The sequence below is a fragment of the Apaloderma vittatum genome, unplaced genomic scaffold (assembly GCF_000703405.1).
Source record: "Apaloderma vittatum isolate BGI_N311 unplaced genomic scaffold, ASM70340v1 scaffold12710, whole genome shotgun sequence".
NCBI lineage: Eukaryota > Metazoa > Chordata > Aves > Trogoniformes > Trogonidae > Apaloderma > Apaloderma vittatum.
This window is the reverse complement of record NW_009694039.1, coordinates 1-20,400: the sequence shown is the minus strand read 5'-3', so window position 1 is coordinate 20,400 and position 20,400 is coordinate 1. Positions and strand designations below refer to the sequence as shown.

The window sequence follows — 20,400 nt, the reverse complement described above, 5'->3', positions numbered from 1 at the left end:
CGTGGTGGGGCTGCCGTGTCCTCCTCTGCCTTCCCTGAGCGAGGCCCTGTTTGCCTGGAGTTCCTCCTCCAGCCCTGACCCTGGCGAGGGCTCAGCCCTTGCTCTGGAGGCGCTGATCTCGCAGATCGGGTTGTCGCGTTGCTCGTGAAAACAAAATAATAACGGTCGTAGGTAGGACCTGGAATGCCCAGTGCCGTTAGAGTCCTGAAACCACCATGTTATTAATATCGTTTGCAGTTATCTGTAGCACGATCTGGATAGTAATTTAGTGCTTCTTCATAGCTATTTTTTATTGTTTTTCAAGCATAAATTGAAACTCTCTTTGACAGGTACGTTCAGATGGTGTTAGAACTATGCTTGTTTGCTTTATAGGTGAAAAATCCCAAACATGAAGAGCAATGCATCACTCCTGTCCTCAGAGCTGACTTGGCTAGAAGTGGAATGTAGTTTCCTGACAAATCTTCTGACAAGGAAGTTGTAAATCCTTTGTAATGGCCAGCAAGAAAGAGCCACCTTTTTTCAATGAAGATAATATGGGACCATTTCACTACAAGCTTCCTTTTTATGAAACTATGGAGCTCTTCATTGAAACGCTGACAGGAACATGCTTTGAACTGCGAGTTTCCCCCTTTGAAACAGTTATTTCTGTGAAAGCTAAAATTCAAAGACTGGAAGGTACCATTCTCTCTTATTTCAGCATAAGCTTTATCATTTTAGAGGAAGTTTTGTTTTACAAATTATAATTGCTAAAATCAAACTAGATAATTTAAATGTCTTGTTCAGTCATATAAACTAGGCACTCAGTTTATGGCTTAGGTTTCATTGGAATTGAGTTTTTCTCTTTCCTTTTCATATGAGTTCATGGCATAGTCTTCATTGGAATCAGTATTTTTGCTCTTTTCTTGATATTTTTCTTTGTATATCATGACTAAGATAAGTCTTTAAGACTGTGATAAATCATTAATTGTTTTGATATTATTTGGGTTGTATTTTTGGTGTGGAAGAGATTCTCTGACGTAAGTTAACTACGAAGGTTAAAAATTTGAGTCTTGCAGTATGTCTATATTGCAACTGTCTGAGCATGCTTTGAACTAGGCTCTGTGGTTGTTTCTTCTTAGCTTAGTCAGTTTACAGTTTGTTTATGATACTGCAGTCATAAGAGAAACTGCAGTGCAGGCAAATCCCAAAGGCAACTGATTTGGATTTTGTTTAGGTGAGTGAACTTTTGCTGGTAGAAGTCTGGCTGAGCACTTCTTTGTCTTGTAGTGATGAATATGGCACGTCTTGCAAAGTGAAAACTTCCTTTAGTTTATGAGGCCTGGATTGATGCTTATGCAGGGAGAAATGATGTAGATTAGTTCTCTCTCGCCCCGTTCTCTCTACAGCGAGAATGATTCTGTGTGAAAGAACATGATTTGAAATAGGTATCTGTACATATGTTAGCTACTTCAAAGTGTCACATCCTCATTCATGCTTTAGAGGACTTAAGTAATTGTGTAATTGTATGAGCTGAGAGCTGGAGCTGCTAATTTAAAAAAAAAGGCATCATGTATTTCCCCACTGTACCTGTGGGCGTGTTTCTTGCAACGGTCTGTGTCGAACTGTGTGGAAAAAAAATAAAGAGGTGGCTGTCTTAAAACACAGAAGCATTGCAACAATAGGAGTGACATTTTGCTGGTAAGGTCAAGTAGTAGAAGTTCCATCATGCAGCTAACTAGAGTTTACATTGGTGTAGCTACATTATTGCAGCTATGTGGATATGCTTTTGTTTCCTGTGGGCAGAGGCATAATTAGTCACACGTGTGTTGAGATGCTCCTGGTGGCGAGAGGTGAAACAAGAAAAGGAAAGGGTTTTTCTTCTCCATGACTGCGTATAAGCGGAGGAGAGATGCAAGCAGATCTGTGATAGAATGCTAAGAGTGATTTAAAAGGGAGCACAGGAAGAGGCACGCTAACTGTACAACATAGATAGTGAGCTCTAAAGCATTCATGAAGAAATCAGTGGGAGATGTGAGGAAAGATGAATTTGAATTTCTTGTAGTCAAAAATGGAAGATTGTAGATAGATACACTGAATTATACCTACAACTTATTGTTGCAGTCTGGGTGTACCTGGCTCACAAAAGTATCCTAATTTCTTAGAATAAAATTATAATACTGCTTATTCAAAATTTTGTTCATGTGTTGTAGTTTATAGGATAAGGTAATTAATGGCTTAGATATCTGTTGTATAGGCTTAATTATTAAAAAATCATTTTCATTGAGGTAGGAGTTCACTGGGTGCTTATCGTTGACTTGTTACAAAATACCTTGGTACTGTTCTGATTAATATGATTTATTGCGAGGCAGAGTGAAAACAGATTGATTGGCTACATGTGAAGACAAATTAATTTTATGTTGCATTTGGGGTTGCTATTCCACGTAAAAATAATTAACAACTTTTCAGTGATAAAGTTCCTGTCATGCTGCACAAGTTCAAGCAATGAATTACCCAGGTGGAGCTAAAATCCTAAAGTTAATTTTGCTGTTGCGATTTAGCACGGGAAACAGAAAACTTGTATATGTTTCTGTTTCTGCTGCTATTTCTCCCTTTCTGTTACCATGTCACTTCAGCTTTCTTCGGGTAGGAATATCTTTTGTTTAAGCTCCACTTCTAGCTGGAGAACGTCCCCTGCACTGCTGGGAGACTATACAGAGTCCCTAGTGTGTGTATTGTCTCCATGGGCTCGTTTGGGTGGTGAGGATGATGGTATGTGAGCATACAAAGACACAAGTTCTGGGAAAATGACCTGAGACCTCCAAGAGCAAAATCTAAAAGCGTATCAGAAGGTAACAAATTTGTTTAAATGTCACTGATGCCTTGAATTGTTACAGGCTAATAATAAAACTAAATCAAGATGAACTGATCTTTGTCAACAAATGGAATATCAATAACTGTAGACTGCTTGTACTGTTACAAGAAAGGATAATATGGATGGCATGTTAGGAATTTTGTATACTTCTGGTACTGTTTCTCATTCTTGGTGCCTGTTTAGTGATCTGATATGGAAAGGGTTTGTTTAGACAGCTGTAGTAGATGTTGGTCCCTTACTAAGAGCTCCAGATCTCCAGCTTTCTGTTTCTAGTTGATTTCAGTCAGTGAAGAATATGGGTAAAAATTTGTTAATGGCTTCTAATGCATCTGAAATTTCAGTGCAAGTCTGCTCATTAAAGCAGATCTGATACGTGTTTGGATCAGATGCAGACATTTGTCCTCAAGTACGTTCCATGCAAAATAAGAACTCGGTATTGAGAAATTTAGATTTGTTATAGTGTTGATTTTGGAGCCACCTAGGGTAAATTGCCGCTGGTCTCAGATTCATTGAATGAACCTTTTCAAATGGTACACTCAAGCAGAAATAGCTCCCTTTGTCTCTGCTGGTGGCATACAGCCAGCAGCGTAGCATAGTGTTGCCAGCTTTGCCATCTACTCCGTTGCTTTTACTTGTTGTTGATTATTTGTAATTGAAAGCAGGATCATGTGTTGATGGACATGGATAGAATGGTACCCGAGTTTCAAGAAGACATGAATGATTGAGCCTTAATACATGAATGGTACTTAAACCCAGCAGGATTTCATTAAAAATGAAATAGCTTTTGGGTTTTTTTTTAAACTTAGGGGATCTCTTCTTGCTTCCATCGTTGCACAAGTCTTTGTAGCTGCTGAACTGGACAAAGTTTAGTATTCTTCATTTTAAAAAACAAATCATTAAATTGGATTTTATAGAAGGAACATTCAGATAACATACTCTTAGTAGCGATTAATTCTTTCATCTGTTAAAGAACCATAGATAATACCTGTAAATGTGTTTGTTCAGTAAGATAGAATTGAGTCTCAAGGGATGAGGTGGGCTTTGGGATTCGTTGTTGTTAATGGTATTTTTATTCCTTTTTTTTTTTTCTTTGCAGGAGTTAATTTGCATTCTACAGTATGTAGTGTTAAGGCCTTCATTTATGTAGCTAGCTTTAAAATAAAGAAAAAATGAGTCATGGTTTCTCCAGTGACTGCTTGCAAATGAATTTTATAATCTGTGTATGTGGAAACATCTACCTTTTTAGGTGAAAATTCAGGTATTCTCTTGTTCTTGTATTATTGTAAAGGGGAAAAAACAGATCCAGCTCTCAGAGTACATCTTAATTTGAAATGCTTGTTTTCAACAGGGAACAGCAGATGCAACAATAATTTTGTTGTACATGTGTGTACTGTTAATGATGGACGTTGTTATTTTTCTTTGGTCTTTTTGCTCTTGTTATTTTTCTGTCTATGTAGAGCAGTGTCACCTTAAGTGTAAGGAACTGGGTGAATATCAAACAGATTTGGTTTGGATGTTGTAATGTTTTTCAATATTCTGTGAATTCAGAGTATGTCGCAATGATATCTATTACTACTTGCGTTAGAGAAAATAGCTATGCTTCTCTCAGGACTGGAGTGAGGTGATTGTAGAAGTGTAGTGAGTTTTTAACTGAACAAATCTCGTTTTTCTTTCATCTACTACTTTTCCCCCCCATGTCTCCTGATTCCTTTGTCATTTGCCTGTTCACTGTGCTGGTAGAGACTAGGAGTTCATGCAGCTTTCTTCAGGCTTATGCCTTTTCTACACTGGGAAAACACCCGTGCCCAGATCGGATGGTTAGAGCAGCATCTGGAAGGTGTAAATTAGGTCACCTTTGTCAGGAAATTTCGTGAGCCTGTATCCAGTTACTGTTGACTTGGTATTTTTCCAGTCCCCTCTGTCAGTCCTGAAGATAAAGAGTAGGTCAGTACTTAAAAAAAACCATTTACACTAAGGTGGCTTACTATCATGCAAATGAAAGCTGGAGGGTCGGACAATTAAGAAAACGGTCCTGCTGCTATAAGTTGTGGTCTTGCTGCTGTAAGTTGTGACCATTTGTGCTTCTTTCCTAGTGTAGGTGCTCTGTGGTGGGGGAAAATAAGACTGTCAGCCCAGCCTTGCTGTAAGGAGCAACAAAAAGTAAATGTTTAAGAATCTCTCCAGCAATTTCAAGATTAGATGAAAGGGAAGTACAGTGTTTCAACTTTGAAATGTAGGGGTGTTTTTAAACATACTAATCTTCTACATGAAACATAAAATCAAGTTTGTTCTGAAACCTCTAGGTTTGTGGATTTTGTCTGGGTCACACTTGACCAGCTCACTTTGTCTGGTGAACCTACGTAGCGTTCTGGAAAGAAGAGTAAAGCAGCGAAGCTTCAGGGTGTATGGGATGTGCTGATTCAGAGACAGGACAGAGTACCTGCTTCTCTCCTCGGCCTGTTTCAGTAGGCCAGGTTGTCAGCACATCTGCAGCCGTTTCAACAGGCAATGTGCAGACTGCTGTCCTCCTGTAGCATCACCTGGCTGGCTCGCTTCCATCTGAGCATCGAGATGTGGCTTATGGTCTAACCTCCTCTTTTGGTACCAGTTTATAACAGGCCAGTGATACAGTCACGTGCTTGCTTTGGAAGAGGGGATAGTGGGTCAGTATCTCGCAGTACTCGTTATTGTTGCCAATTTTATGTGCTGATCCCACGTGTGAATGTCTCCCAAGAAAGCCTTGCTATAATCCAGAAAAGGGACAGCTGATGCGTATTTTACTGCACCTGAACCTATGAAGCACATACCGTTCTTCCTCCTGTGTATGAATGCAAAGTTCTTAGAAAGCAACATAAAAAGGAATTAGTGATGAAGACTTGTCTGTTTCCCATTACAGCAGAATATAATCTTTTCATCTGTTCATTTCATCATTGAAATATGTTGTCATTGTTAAATGAGCAAAAACATGCTTCACTGCAGTACCACCAGTTGCAAGGCAGGCTTTTTAACAAATACTCTCAGTTTATCAAAGTAATTGGAAATTGCTCCTTGGAGGCCGCTGAAACTATTACAAATGCAGACAGTAATGACTGTAATCAGAAGACCGCAAAACAATACAGAAAAGAAGTTTGCTATAGGCTTGTCTGTTGCCGGCTTGTGCTTGTTTTGCTTATGCTGCAGACTTGAAACATAACCCATAACCAGTTATTCAGTAGCTGGCAGTGTAGTAGCAATTATGTGTTATGGATTTCAGAGGTTACAAGTTTCATGGTAAACACCATCCAAGTGAAGTTGCGTTGGTTGTTTGTGGAAGGGAAGATCTGGATGTAAGCTCTGTGAGAAGAGGAAATTGTCATCTTCTCTAAAACTTAAATAACAACAATGACTGTTCCTGCAAAGAGCAATCCCCTTTCTGCATGGGGACGTCTCCTATTTGCCTGCTGAATCTGCTTGGACTTTCACCAGAATCTGGTCCCTTTTTCTTCCTTGCTGGTGATGGGTGCTGGTAGCTTGGTGCCCTTTCTCCAGCTAGGAAGGGGCTACCTGACCGACCTTTTGCCACAGCTTGCTAAGCACTCTTGCAAGCCTTGGGAAGCTGAGATGGTTTTGGAAGCTCTGTCCTGTCTGATTCAGATCTTTGCGTTCCACTCTCGCCGTATGTATTTTGGGAGGCCTTGCTGTGTAGCATTGCTACTTGCATCTCCTTTTAAATATCTGAACATGCAATAAATCCAAGTATAATATAAGATTATTTTAGGGTAACCTTTTGGAATATAAATTTATAGGTTTTACTGCCTAGACTGAGTAGTGTTTAGATGCTTTTTAAAAAGTTAAGTTTTTTGTCTCTCTAGATTTTCATTTAAATTATAGTTTATTAGGAATGCTCAGTGAGATCTTAACTACCTGGGTTTCACTAGACAAATTGAACAATGGTACTTCTTTTTTTATGCTGGAGAGCAAGTGATGGGGTGTTGGGTTTTTTTAGCTTTTGTTTTTCCAAAGGAAAAAAGACAGCTATTCATCTTCCTACTAGCCTTTTTTTTTTTTTTTTTCCTGCCTGACATGTTTCATCCTTTCATGACTGTCCTGGTTTGTATTTCATCCAGAATGGCAATATTTTGGTAAAAGTCTGTGAAGACCTCAGGCTGTACTAGCTTATGGTTATTATCTTTAATGCGTGTTATAAAATCATAGAATGGTTTGAGTTGGAAGGGATCTTAAAGATCGTCTAATTCCATTCTCCCCTGTGGGGACACCTTCCATTAGACCAGGTTACTCAAAGCCCCATCCAGCCTAGTGCTGAACACTTCCAGGGAGGGAGTGTCCACAGCTTCTCTCCACAACCAGTTCCAGTGTCTCACCACCTTCACAGAAAAAAAATTCTTCCTAATATCTAATCTAAATCTACTCTCAGTTTGAAACTGTTACCTCTTTTCTTCTCGCTGCGCTTCCTGATAAAGAGTCCCTCCCCTTTTCCTGAAGCCCCCTTTAAGTACTGGCAGGCTGCTATAAGGTCTCCCCAGAGCCTTCTCTTCTCCAGGCTGAACAGCCCCAACTCTCTCAGCCTGTCCTCATAAGGGAGGTGCTCCAGCCCCTGATCATCTTTGTGATTCTCCTTTAGACATTCTCCAACAGATCTGTGTCCTTTTTTATGTTGGGGGAGCCAAAGCTGAACGCAGTACTGCAGGGGGGATCTCACAAAAGCAGAGAAGAAGGGCAGAATCGCCTCCCTTGACCTGCTGGCCACACTTCTCTTGATGCATCCCAGGATATAGCTGGCTTTCTGGGCTGCAGGCACACATTGCTGGCTCACACTTGGGTTTTTTATCCACCATATTACATCTGTATCTAAATGAGTTGGCTATCTAAGCAGAAAGAAACAAAGTTATTCAGTGTGTAGAATATGGATTTTTAATACGCAAACCCGTTGCTGATTCAGAAAATTGAGCCCTGCGTGTCAGCACAAGCCTGCTGAAAATTCTTTGTTCTTAATAACTATTTGGGAGGTTGGATGTCCTCACTGAAGGCTGCTCAAGTGCCTGTCCTTGTCCTGCTTCCCCTCTTCTTTCCCCTGTGATCCTCTTTCTTGCCATTACCCTCACGTTCTTCAAAAAGCAAAATTCTCCCAAAGCCCTCCCACCAAGCTTCAATTTTAATAGTTTTTTTGTTTGTTTTAGGTATTCCTGTCTCACAGCAGCACTTAATTTGGAATAATACGGAATTGAAGGATGACTATTGTTTGAATGATTATAAGTAAGTATAGAATAACATTTCAGCTAATGTTTCTAAATTATTGTTAGCATAAGCAATAGGAAATACTAAAATATTTTATTTATTGATTTTTTTACAGCATTTCAGAAGGCTGCACTCTGAAGTTAGTTCTGGCGATGCGAGGTGGCCCTATTAACACTAGAAGAGGTAGGTGTTAACTCACTTAAAAACAGTGTATTTCATGCAACATCTTATAACTGTGAACAGGTTCTCTTAGCTAAGCATTTTAGATAAGCGAACTTCAGTGCCAGTTTAGCTGGAACAGCGCTCAACAAAAATGTAGGTATTTTTTTCCGTATTTCTTCCTTAGCATACCAAGTGCACCATCTTTTTCATTTTGTTTACCCTTAGTTTAACAAGTATCTTTTTATATGTAGAATCATCAGGTCTTAAAATCAGCAGTTCTTCACCTGCAGAAAAAAATGATCCCGTAATGCCATTATACAAAGAGATTTTAAAATCTGGTTTGTAAAAAACAGGTGTAAGTTCAGTCTGATATGAATGAATGGAGAAATCTCCTCGATAATTTTCACTTGGAAAAAATTCCACGTTTTCTACGTTGGGAATTTCTGTTGCAAACTGAGCTGAGCTCTCAAACATGATCAATAATAATACAATATAAGAATTTAGATTTATTCTGATTTCTTCTCTTTGCAGTTCCCGTGGAAGACCCTGTAAGGGAAATGGCTGAGTACATGGATCCCACAAGAGATGAGATCTGGGAGAAAGGGCCATCCAACAAACAAGTTACCTTCTTAGTATATCGAGAAGGAGATCAGTTGAATTTCTTTCGTGTGGTAGACAGGGGAGATGGCACTTTAACACCATTATCAGAATCTTTGAGGTAAAGTTGGCTTTAATCTTTATATTATTCTTCAAAAGGGGGATGCTATGTAATGTGTCGGGTTTATTTGCTGACTTTATCAAAAAAGGCATCTGGACTATCTCTGCAATATTGCAAGAATTGTGCCCTGAGGGCTACTAAAATGTCGTAGCTGGTGGCCTAACACCACAGTAGTATGTGTCCTATCACACTGGTGGTTGTTTTTCAACAGAGGGGAAAAAAAGCTGACCTCATGCTTAAGGCAGTTCTCAACGTTCCAACTCTTTCTAAAAGGGAGCATTTCACAGGAGGGTCGATATGGCAATGAAGATATTAAAAACTTTTGCGAAGTACTTTCTTTTCCATCTTAAGACACTTATTTAGTTCTATAAACGTTTCTCTGTTCACAGCATAAACTTTTTTTAGTATAGAGGTGACTTGACCAAATGATGAGTCAGGAAGATAATAGTGCAGAAGCCTGAGGGCGTTTGAGGTTTTAGAGAAACTGGGGGGGGTGAGAATTTTTTGTTTTGTTTTGTTTTTTTTTTGCTTTGTTTTGTGGTGTGATGAGGGTTTTCTTTGTTTGTTTTGGGGGGTTTGGTGGGGTTGTTTTGATTACTTTTTGATGTCTTGTGTGTGTGTGTTTGGGGTTTTTTTGTTTTTAGTATACTGAAATAATTATCAGTGCAGCTAGCCTTTGGACATAATTAGGCTTCAGATTAGCTACTGTTGAGGTGCCCAAAACTGTCCCAATCACTATCACAGAATCAAAGTATAATTATCAAGCAAAAGAGCACGTATGTCACTTAAGCTACTACAGAGTAGGAAACAAATTAGTAGTCTTTTTCCTAAAGCTATCAAAAATTCCAGTATCTATTAAAATTACTAGATTCTGTCATTAAACTGCAGCTTTTTGAGTGGATTTGTGGGGTTTTTTTATTCCCTGAAGGGCTTAATATTTGTACTGCAAGGAAAAGAGTCCCTATTCTGGGAGCTGCATTTTCTCCAGGGCTTGCACTGTTTTTAAGTATTCCTGTTCCTGTTTGCAAAGTGAAAGCAAGAATTTTGTATGAGTTTATTTTGTGTGGATCAGTGTGTTTCATATTCATTGATACTACTCTTATAAACCTGCAACATATAAGAGATGTATGCTTAAAAACTACAGGCTGAATTGAAATATCAGGGTTGAGTTTCCACATCATTACACAGAGTAGAAAGAGCATTTGATATACAATTACTGGAGGGAAAGAAGAGGACATACTCAAATGTTTTAGATCTGTGGTCTTATCTTTCAGCCCCTGCACTCGTTTTCAGCAAACAGCCACATACTCTATTGTGTGTGCATTTGAAACAGGTAAAACCCACCATCATCGGTAAGAACTGAGAACCTTGATGCTGCACTGGGTTAAATACACTTCTGGAAAGAGGAGCAGGCAGGTGTAACCCCTGTTCTCACCGATACCCTGCCTCTTACCAAACTGTCCCTGTGAACCTTTTATCTCTAAAGGCCATCCTATGCTATACTGTGAGTCGATGCAAGGAATTGTCAGAAGGAGCTTGAAATTTTCATTTTTCATTATAATGAGCTCCCTGGTATCTGCCTACGTGTCCAAATTCTTGTGGATGTGACAACTTTTTTTGTTTTCCATTTATACCTAGCACTAGATAGTTCAATTAGGTGATCCTAGTGTATAGATTAAATAGTAATTCACTTGAGATTGGCTAAATGTAGCAAACTGTAGACCACACTCTTTTGGCTCTGGCAGGGCACCTTGGTGAGCCTTTCAAAGCACAACAGCATCTATAAAAGTCAAATGCATTATGCTTAAGAAATGTGCTGTCATGGGTCAAATGATCCGGTTAGGCTGGGAACCACCTGAGTTGAAAGCATTCAGCTCGCGTTGTTTCTCTTCCTCTGTGCTTTCTATGGGAATCCATCTATTAATTTTTCTACTGAGGCAGACAATAATTTGTGGAGGGAGAGAAAAATTCAAATTTTTGAATTTGTTACTGTGGCTGGGTCAGACTTTGTGGGAAATGAAAAAAGTAGGAAAGGAAGAGAGAATGGAAACAAACCAGAGGTTTTCATTTATCTTTATAGAGGAAGACTCCGAATTCCAGTCTTTTCCATGCTGATAGTTAAATGTTGTTTGTGTGAGTATACTCGTGACAGCATCCTGAGGCCCTTGTTTATCAGCTTTTCTCAACATTGCTTGTGTGTGGAGCAGAAGTCAGTGACTGCAATTTCAAAGTGTAACATTGGTTTGTATTTTGGTTTATAGTTCTGATAATTTTATCTGTGGTTAAGTTAATGGCTAAAACTTCACAAGGTCTAAATGCATACAGTGATTATTGTCTCTTGATTAAAAGGAAATGGTTGAAGTTGTGGTAGAGGACTGGCAGGCATTGGTGTTCAGCAAGCTATTGATCATTTTGGAGGCATGCATTTGACAAGCAGGAGCTCAGGAATGTTGACACTTATGGACAAAGTAAATCTGAAATTTACTCATTGGAAAATGGGCTAAAAGTATCATCCAGAACAAAGCTTCCTGTATAACTTCTATAATTTTACGGTCACATTAAAAGAAAAAAATCCGTTTGCTACTCCTCTCCTTTTTTTAGTGGTTTTGGCTCCTGTTTTGCCAGAAAATTCAATAAAAAGGACAATTTTTTTTTGTGTAAAATACCTAATCAAACTTCTGAGACATGTTACTTTTCTTTCTGTCCTTACCTTGAAGGAAGCAAGGTTCAAAGAATGGTTTTGAGTTGGTGACTTAAGTCTTTGCAGTTAAAATTTTGAAATAATTCTTTAATGTTGACTTTTCAGCAGGAGCGCTGTGTGGTATGCATGCTGGCTGCCCCATGTGGAGCTGTTCAGTTTTTGGTTAAGAAATGACTGGACTATTTTGCTGATTCTTGCTTTGAATTTGCTGCTAGCTTGCCCTCAAAGTTTTGTCTCCCACCTGTGCTGCCTTCAGAGTTTTGCTACATTTTAGGAAATGGATTTGGAGAGTCAGTGCAAAAATAGTGAGTCTTGACTAAGGGCAGCAGAATATTTCCAAAAATCAGGTAAGATGCCAGCTCTAATTAGCGGATATTTGTTTGGATTTGGTACTGACCTTTCTCACAGCCTTTAGTTCTTCCTTGGTCTCTTTTGAGGAGTAGGAACTTTAGTTAAATCTGCTAAGACATTTGTATGAGCACAGGGGATTGACCTGATTGCCACAATGTCTAGATGCTGACAGCACTATATACAGTGTTGAAAATACGTTCATTTGTAATGAATTAGACACTCCTAATGCTTCTTTCATTTTATTGTCAAATGTTGGATATGTGTTTGTGATTAGTGCTTCGTTGCTTCATAGGAAAAATGAATCAGGTACCGAGTTTAAAACGTTTAGTTTTTGCAGTCTGTTAGAACGCAGAATGGAAAAAGGCAATGTGATACTATAAATTTCCAATGGCTACTGAGTTGAAATATTTTGTCTTGAGACTAGCAATTCTAATCTGTTTGTTTTTTTCCAAATGTGAGACTCTGGGAACCTAAACTGATCCTTTTTTTTTATTTTTATTTTTTTATTTTGAAAAGGAGAAATAGAGTATCATATCCACATGGGTGACCCCTCCATTTCCATTTATGGTGAGAACACCCCTCAGGATGGATAGAAATTTGGACTTTCCTTCCATGCCAGTGTCTGGTTAATTGGAAAACTGATCAGCTTGTTGTCTGAGTCGCACAGTTAACAGCTTTGGCCTTACCTCAGGAGACATTTGTGGAACTGGATATCCCCTCTGTGGGGGAAATATATAGTGAGTGTGAACCAACTGTATATGGTATAACAACTTACCAGAAGCGTGGCTATGTTCGGATTTCAGCGTCATCACTTTGTGTGAGCACCTCATAAGGAATGCTTATATGCTAAAATAAAGGGGTTTGAAATGTCTTCGCATATGGTTTTACATAATGCTTTGTCAACAGATCAACTACGGATATGACTTTCTAGTTGTGAGAATACTCTACATTGAAAACATAATTAAATTACTGGATGAGAAGGTGAACACAACCTTTCTTTTATTTTCAGTGGTGGTTCAGTTTATAATTTATATGCTGATGATGAAGACGAGACAGAGGCATCACCTTCTGGTCAACAGATTATTGAGAACTCGATTACTATGAACAAAATGAAACTGCTCAAGGCAAAGATGGAGAACATGAATCTGAGTAAAAAGGTGAAGTTGATGTTTCTATCATAAAACGGCTTGCAATTCCTTCGTGCTGGCTTTTTAGAAAAGCAGGTCACGTCCTTTGCTGTCTTGAGAGTGATGAAAAGTAGACGTTTTCTCATCTGGTGCTTAAGTAAATGCTGTTGTATAAATGTTCTGCTGTGGGACATTGGCTTTGCTTGGATCTGCCCTGCCCACATTCAAAAAATTCTCTACTGGTCCTGGAATTATTTGCATGGTGGATGGGGTTTTGGGGTATGTGGATTTTTTGGGTTGGTGGGGGGTTTTTTTGTTTTGTTTTTCTTACGATACTTTAAGTAGTGTTATTTTGCAGTGCTGCTCTGGGAAAAATCAATGTTTGGCTTAAATGAAAATTCATTAGAAATGCTGTAACTGAAAAGCCTGTAAATTACCTAGGAAATAACATATTACATTGACATTCATATCTGTCTAGGTTACCTAGATGTAAAATTAAGATTTCATTATCTTGCTTGAGACCCTAAGCTCTTCTGGATAACTTTGATGGCATTCTGGCTTCCCCTTCTGTTCTCCCAATATGTGGCCTATTTACTAAAAAGTATTTTCTGTTTAAAATATTTTTTTATTCAGATGTTGGGGTGAAGTCTTGATGGCTAATAATAGATGAAGGAGTAGGAAGAAAGATTTGGTCCCTTCTGGCCTTATACTCTGTGACTTCCTGATGATATGATCTCAGTCAGGGCTTTGAATGCAACCATAATTTGAATACTAATGTTGTTGTATGTGGGTTTTTTAATAGCCTAAGAAAACCGTCAAGGTGAAACCTCGTCCTCCAATGGCTCCTCGACCATCTAGTGGCTCAGTGGCTGCTGCTCGTCACCGTTTTTTAAGAGTTCTCCCACATATCGGACAGTCCTGCCTACCTCCTCCTGGGAATTCATATCACTCGGAGTCTTCCCAAAACGCACTTTCAGCATTGACTACTTTGGCCACTGCTGGCAGAACAATGCCATCCACAACTAATGACTTTCTTAAGGAAGATGACACTTGGCAGAGCAACTCTTGGTCTCAGTCAGTTAGTAGCATCAGGTTACCACCGAAAATATCTCGTGTTGAACTAGAAAACACAAAACTACCTACAAATAATATTCTGACTCCTGTTTCATCTCTGCCTTCAAATTCTGAAAAAGTACCTGAAAACGTGACATCACCAAGTGAGGAGGATGCTGTTTTGTTTCCAAGTCTAACAAATGTAGAACTGTTTGGAGCAGAAGAAAAACTTCTACCTGATGCAGATGCTTTTGCTTTGTTAACAGAAACAAGCACCGCTGAGCAGAGCAATGAGATATATGACATAGGAAAGGTGAACCCAGAACCTGAACTGTCTGATGGAGATGAGGAATCTAAGGTTTTAGAGCAGCATAGAAAACCCCTTAGCAAAGTGCTGAGCACTGCAGGAATGGGGGCTGGTCTTCTCAGTACTCGTGAATTAAGTCCTCAGAAAAATCTGCTCTTGTCACCTCTTCGGTATTCAGCGCAAGTGGCACGTCACAGCTCTCTCAAACCACAAGCACAACCCAAATGCTTTGAGGCTGGTAACTTGAGATCTACAGCCTCCCCAAGCATACTTCGCTCGTTAGAGGTCCGTAGTATAGCAGACTCCTCTTTTTCTAGGACTACTAGGCTTCGTAGTGTGAAAGTAGAGTCGCTTGGCAAAAGACCTGATGTAATTTCTAAAGCAGAAGCTGGAGACATCACAGATGTGGCTAGCAAGGCATCCAAAGAACCTGTGAGTTCTGTAAGTAACCTAGGATTTCTGGCTTCGCTGGCCCGAAGCACAGACAGGGAAGGTTTACAGAGTTCCTGTGCGACAGGCAGGTTTCGGACTTCTGGTATTGTACTACCTACAAACCTGCAGTATTTCCAGGAAGAAAGCTTTAGGAAAACTGCTCCTCCAAATGAAGCTGCTGAATATATTCTAGTGAGTACTAACGTTTCCAAAGACTGTGAAGTTTTCCTGTCTTTTCTGTTACTGGCTTTATGAAAACTGTACTTTCATGTGCATGTCTCTGTCCTTTTCAGGGAAGGCACATGGGGAGGGGGAGTTGTATTTAAATCCCTAATAGTCTTAAACTATTTTCTGAATTCCTGTTGGTATCTTAAATAAACAGATCCTAGAAGTAATTTTTCACAAAAATTGAAATGCTTATTCAGTTCACGACTAAAATGACTGGTTGTTGTTATGATACTGTTATGAGTGTCTGTGTTTAAAGTGTCACATAATTTCTCCTGCTGCTTGCTAATTGTCATTTATTCCAAAGTTTGCCCTATGACTGGCACCATATGTGCCTAGATTCAGATCTGTTTTGGTGTGTTGGGAAGTGTAGGGACACTGTTAACTAGTCACTTTGAGTAGGGCTTTATATTGCAGAATTTTAATTTTGTGTGCAGAAGTCATCTTGGACTCTTTGTAGGTACATTGATTGATAACACATTGATGACATATAAACTGATACCGCACTGCCTAACTTTTCATTTAATTTTCATCTGCTAGTAATTTCCTTGTGGAAATTTTTTTTTTTTAGTCTGCACATGTGCTTGGAATGAATGTAAGTATTGCAGCCGTAGGGAAAAGAGTAGGTAAGTAATGTGGCTTCAATAATAATTGAAGATGACTCCTTAATCTTTCCTGTTATAACACATATATAAAGGACAAGAATTTTTTATAAGGCCTGTGGCTTTCAAAGTCCTTGCTGTATTACACTTCTACATCATGGTATAATTTTTAATATTTTAGGCAATTCTTTAACATCCAGATATCATCCAGATCTTAGGCAGATATAACTGTGAGTCTTTCCTGTTTTTTTTTTTAATACTAAACTAATCCTGTTTATCATCTGTAGACATAAACATGACTTTTTGGTCTGCAGTTTCCAAAAGGTCGGTTCTTTGAATATTTCTGAGTATACTAAAATCAGAGGCAAATTTATCGGTAGCACTGTCTTTAGGACTACAGCCTGAGGCAGAAGAATTTGGCAAAAGAAAAGTGGGGAGGGAGTAATAAGGGCATGGATGTTGAAGATTATTGATAAAGTGCAGAATTTTCTCTGTATTTTGTGGTGGACACCATCCTTTCCACCATAGTCTTGGTAACTGCGGAGTGCTCAATGCTTGGCATCTACTGAAGATGGATGCATTGTGCCTAAATATTAATTTCTTATGTGTTTAAGTATCTTGGGACAATTGTCTAGATTAATACTTTTAAAACTCTCTAAGACAGTGAGTTAAAGATTCTTAGCGCAATTAACTTTTCCTCTTCACATCTTTGACTTGCAGTTTGCAGGTTTTCTTTCTGTATGCCTATGGGAAAAGAGAGGTGGGCACGTATTCCAGGATTTTAGGATCTAGATACAAAGAATGAGATAGCAGATAGATTTTTCAAATAGCAGCTGCAATAGAAAAAAACGATGTAATTGTAACTATGTGGGAGCAAAAGCTGCTAAAATAGTAGGTTTTGCATTTGTTTCGCAACTGAGGGTGCAGCTTTGACTTGGCAGTCGATTAATAAATAGGTGTGTCCTTACCTACTCTGTGGCAAAAAGGTGATCCCTCATAGCCACGGCTGCATGGCGAGGAAGCATTCTGTCATCTGTGGTGTTTTAGATAGAACGGTGGAGACAACGTTCCTCTGGTGTATTCCTTTGTCGGACAAAACTGTATTTTCCAGAAGGTTCCAGACATGAGAAAGACAGAGTTGGTGTGGGCATATTGTGCAGGCTCTTGAGAGAGAGGTGGCTGGTGATGATCTGCTGTGTAGCTGCCCAAAGGACAGGTTCAGTTTGCGTGTAATGGCTGTAGGGACCATAACTGTGAGGATGGGTGTATTGTTTTCTCTGTCCAAGTGGGGTGGTTCAGAGAGAGGGCTGGTTTTGAGCTCTTTTTCACAAACTGGACTTTTTTAGATGATGAAATTGAAAGCATGGACAAACATGGCCTGGAAGTTTCGATGCTAGATAGCAGTGGAATAGTGCTGGTTAGTAGTGGTGACTGCGAAGTGTAGTGACCATCTGGTATTACTATTGAGTGTAGCCCGTTGTATCTCAGCTGGGAAGTGACTGTTGGGATTAAAGGTGCACTGGATAAAAAGTACTTTTGAACTCGGGGAGGTCGCTTTTTGGCAGAACCCTGACAGTATAGCAGCTGAAGCACTGAAAGAGCGAGAGGATGCATTGCTCGCTTTCACGGTCCTGTCGTATGGTAAATTCGCATAAGCAGGTTGTGGGCTAGGAGCTTGCTTCTACAGAGGGAAGGAAGATGCCTTTTCTTTGCATGCTCTCCACTTCATAAAGCAACAGCCAATAGTTACAGGGCAAAAACTCAAAGTAAATTTTTAAGTACAAAAGTTTTACAAATGTCTCTGAAGTGCCTTATGAAACCGTATATAACGTCTAATAATGTACTTTTCTTGCAATTATGGAGTACCAGCAAGATTTTACAATGTGGCAGTGTTTATTTGGCAAGCGAGTTACCAGCTACTAGGTGGTCGTATGCAAGGTGCCAAGTACTCGAATGCCCGGTTGATTCTCTGGAAAGCCAATGTGTGCCGTGCTCTCCCAACCACGTGATGTGTTCTCGTTTTCATTTTGCATTTGGGAAGACCATTAGGAATTGTGTTTCTTGATTTCTTCTGTAACTTCTTGCCTGTGTGAATTTTTAAGAGGTGTTAAAAATATTGGGGCTAAGTCTCACATTGTGCTCCTTCTTCCAAAGGTGTTCATAGACTTGAGGTGTGTTTTCTGTTTTGGCTTTTGGGTTTTTTTCCTCTGTGTTTAGGCTTTGAGGTTCCTGCCTGAAGTATCCTAAGAAATGCAAAATTAATCTGAGTTTCAAAAGATAATATTTATCTAGTTTGTGATCAGGAATAAATAAAAATAAAATGTCTTTTCTGTCTTTCTATCTCTGAAAGCAGGTGAAGCAACCCATCTTCCACCTCTGAATGGCTCAATTCAAGCAAAAAAGAAAATTACAAAGCATTGCTTTCTTTGTGGCAAGAAAACTGGATTGGCAACTAGCTATGAGTGCAGGTAGGCTGAACATATAACCAGCTCTTTTTAAAACTGATACCTGGGTAAATCAAAAGGTTTTCTGTGCTGTGTGGTATTCCTTAAATTCACCAAATTAAAGGACAACCTTCAAAGAAGTTGCAGTTTTCAGTTCACCAAAACTATAGGAATTAAAGTTTGGGAATGTTGTACATTTGAGGTGTATGTTCTTCCAGGAAGATCAAAAAATACAAGGTATCAGGAAATAATTACTATGAGTAGAAAAACAGAACAGTGATATTTTATGCTGATGTGGGGAGAATTTGCGAAAGATTTATGTTCTGCGAAGTTTCTTGACAATTACATCGTTAACAACTTGAGGAAAAATTGGTTTTGTTACGTTTTTTCAGAAAATCTCCCTCAAATTTGGCCTTATTTCAATGCATCTGCACATTTTGTGAATTTATATAAAGTTGTGTTTGACAACTTTCTGATTATACATGTGTTTTGCTTCTTGTAAGACTTCACTTACCTTTGAGCATCTCAAAAGCAGAATGCCAGAGTGCCGGTCCTCCAAATCATAACTTGCAGAAAACACAATCAGACCTTAAAAAATCCAAGAAAACCACCATAAAAACCCAACCACATGACAAAAAACACCCCACTTTCTCTATTCATCTTGGTTCTCAAAGTATTGTTTCCCATAAGATATTCTTTTCTCAGTATCATTTCCCTTGAGCTAGTCGACGTTGAGAACTGCTGCACGATAAGGGCTACATTAGAAGCTGATCTTGGTTCATGCCATTCAACAGCAAAATGAACAAGACTTCTGCCATTGGGGAAATATGCTGGAGAATTTCAGGGTGAGGAACTACCTTCTTACTGACTCTTCAGTCTTCAGTTTTTGAAACAGTTTCAGACACTGCACTTTCCTAATGACCAAATAGCTGCAAGCTCCTCTAGAAGTAACTAAGCAGCTTGCTTCAGGTTAAAAATGAAACACAGAATAAGAGGGAGAAGTGCACATCTCCAAGAATAATGTTTGTTCTGGTTTCAAAAGGAGCAATTTTATGACCTTTTACTAGAATGGAACATGAACCAAATAGAGAACACAGTTATATAAGAGAAGTAGTGATTACAGGACCAAGAACTGAAGAAAAGCAAATATACTACCAGGCACATAATGCCTCAGGAACAGCTACAGTTTCTTACAAGCCCAGATAGAGAGATAGGTAGAGGATTATAGTCTAGTTATGAGACAGTAAGTTGGACAAGTAATGTTTAATTCACTTCAAGAGAATTCTGATTTTGAATGATGTCATTGTTTTGCTGCCGAGAAGCCACTTTGTCAAATAATCAGGCAACAGGCCACTAATATCAGTCTCCACTTAAAGACCTTGTCCAGATCAGACAGAACATCCAGACTATGCTTTTCTCTTGTTAGGGGTCTTAGCTGCTGAGCTGTCAAGTTTGAATGCAAAAATCATTATCTTAACTCATTGAAAATTACAAATTATATTGGAAATCTACACCGTTATAAAGTCTTATAGGAAGTTATGTTCCCTATGGTTAGTCTATATGATGTCTTTACAGCTGACTATTTATTAATCTCAAACGACTGCTTTAAGTTTATGCCAGGCAGAAGTTGTGGTGAACTAAACATCCACAGTTTTAGGAAAAGGTATGTGAACCTTTTGGAATTTCATGGTGTTCTCCATTAATTTGTCATAAAATGTGATCTAACCGTCATCTAAGTCAAGAATATTGACAAATATAACGTGCCTAAAATAATAACACAAGCCCAATTCTGATCTTCCATGTCTTTATTGAACACAGTTATTCAACATTCAAAATGCTGGTGGAAAAAGTAAGCGAACCCTTGGAATCAATAACTGCTTGACCCACCCCCTTGGCAGCAACAACCTCAGGCCGGCGCTTCCTGTAGCTGTGGATCAGAGCTGCACATCATTCAGGAGGGATTTTAGCCCCTTATTCTCGGCAGAACTGCTTTAGCTCTGTCATACTCTCTGGACATTTCCTGTGTACGGCTCTCAAGTTATTCTGTAGCATCTCTCTTGGGTTGAGGTCTGGGCTCTGACTTGCCCACTCCAAAATGCGGATTTTGTTTTTCTGAAGCCATTCTGTTGTGGGCTTGCTCCGATGTTTTGGCTCATTGTCCTGTTGCACCACCCAACGCCTGCAGAGTTTCA

The 20,400-nt window shown here is 39.1% G+C and overlaps 1 protein-coding gene across 1 annotated transcript; it reads left to right on the top strand.

The window, feature by feature from the left end:
• The first annotated feature begins 491 nt into the window (after positions 1–491).
• On the top strand, positions 492–18,236 carry ZFAND4 (zinc finger, AN1-type domain 4). The gene is made up of 8 exons (XM_009866135.1): positions 492–675; positions 8,029–8,104; positions 8,202–8,269; positions 8,780–8,966; positions 13,028–13,175; positions 13,948–15,129; positions 15,734–15,788; positions 18,118–18,236. Exons 1-8 carry the CDS (start codon positions 492–494, stop codon positions 18,234–18,236), a joined length of 2,019 nt encoding a protein of 672 aa, XP_009864437.1.
• The last annotated feature ends 2,164 nt before the right edge of the window (positions 18,237–20,400 follow it).

What these genes read in the sequence shown, in the direction of transcription:
- ZFAND4 (XM_009866135.1), top strand. Translation starts at nt 492, where the DNA reads ATGGCCAGCAAGAAAGAGCCACCTTTTTTCAATGAAGATAATATGGGA. An exon ending in CCCTATTAACACTAGAAGAG is followed by an intron (nt 8,270 to 8,779) that starts GTAGGTGTTAAC and finishes TTCTCTTTGCAG; the next exon opens with TTCCCGTGGAAGACCCTGTA. An exon ending in AAGCTGCTGAATATATTCTA is followed by an intron (nt 15,130 to 15,733) that starts GTGAGTACTAAC and finishes TTTTTTTTTTAG; the next exon opens with TCTGCACATGTGCTTGGAAT.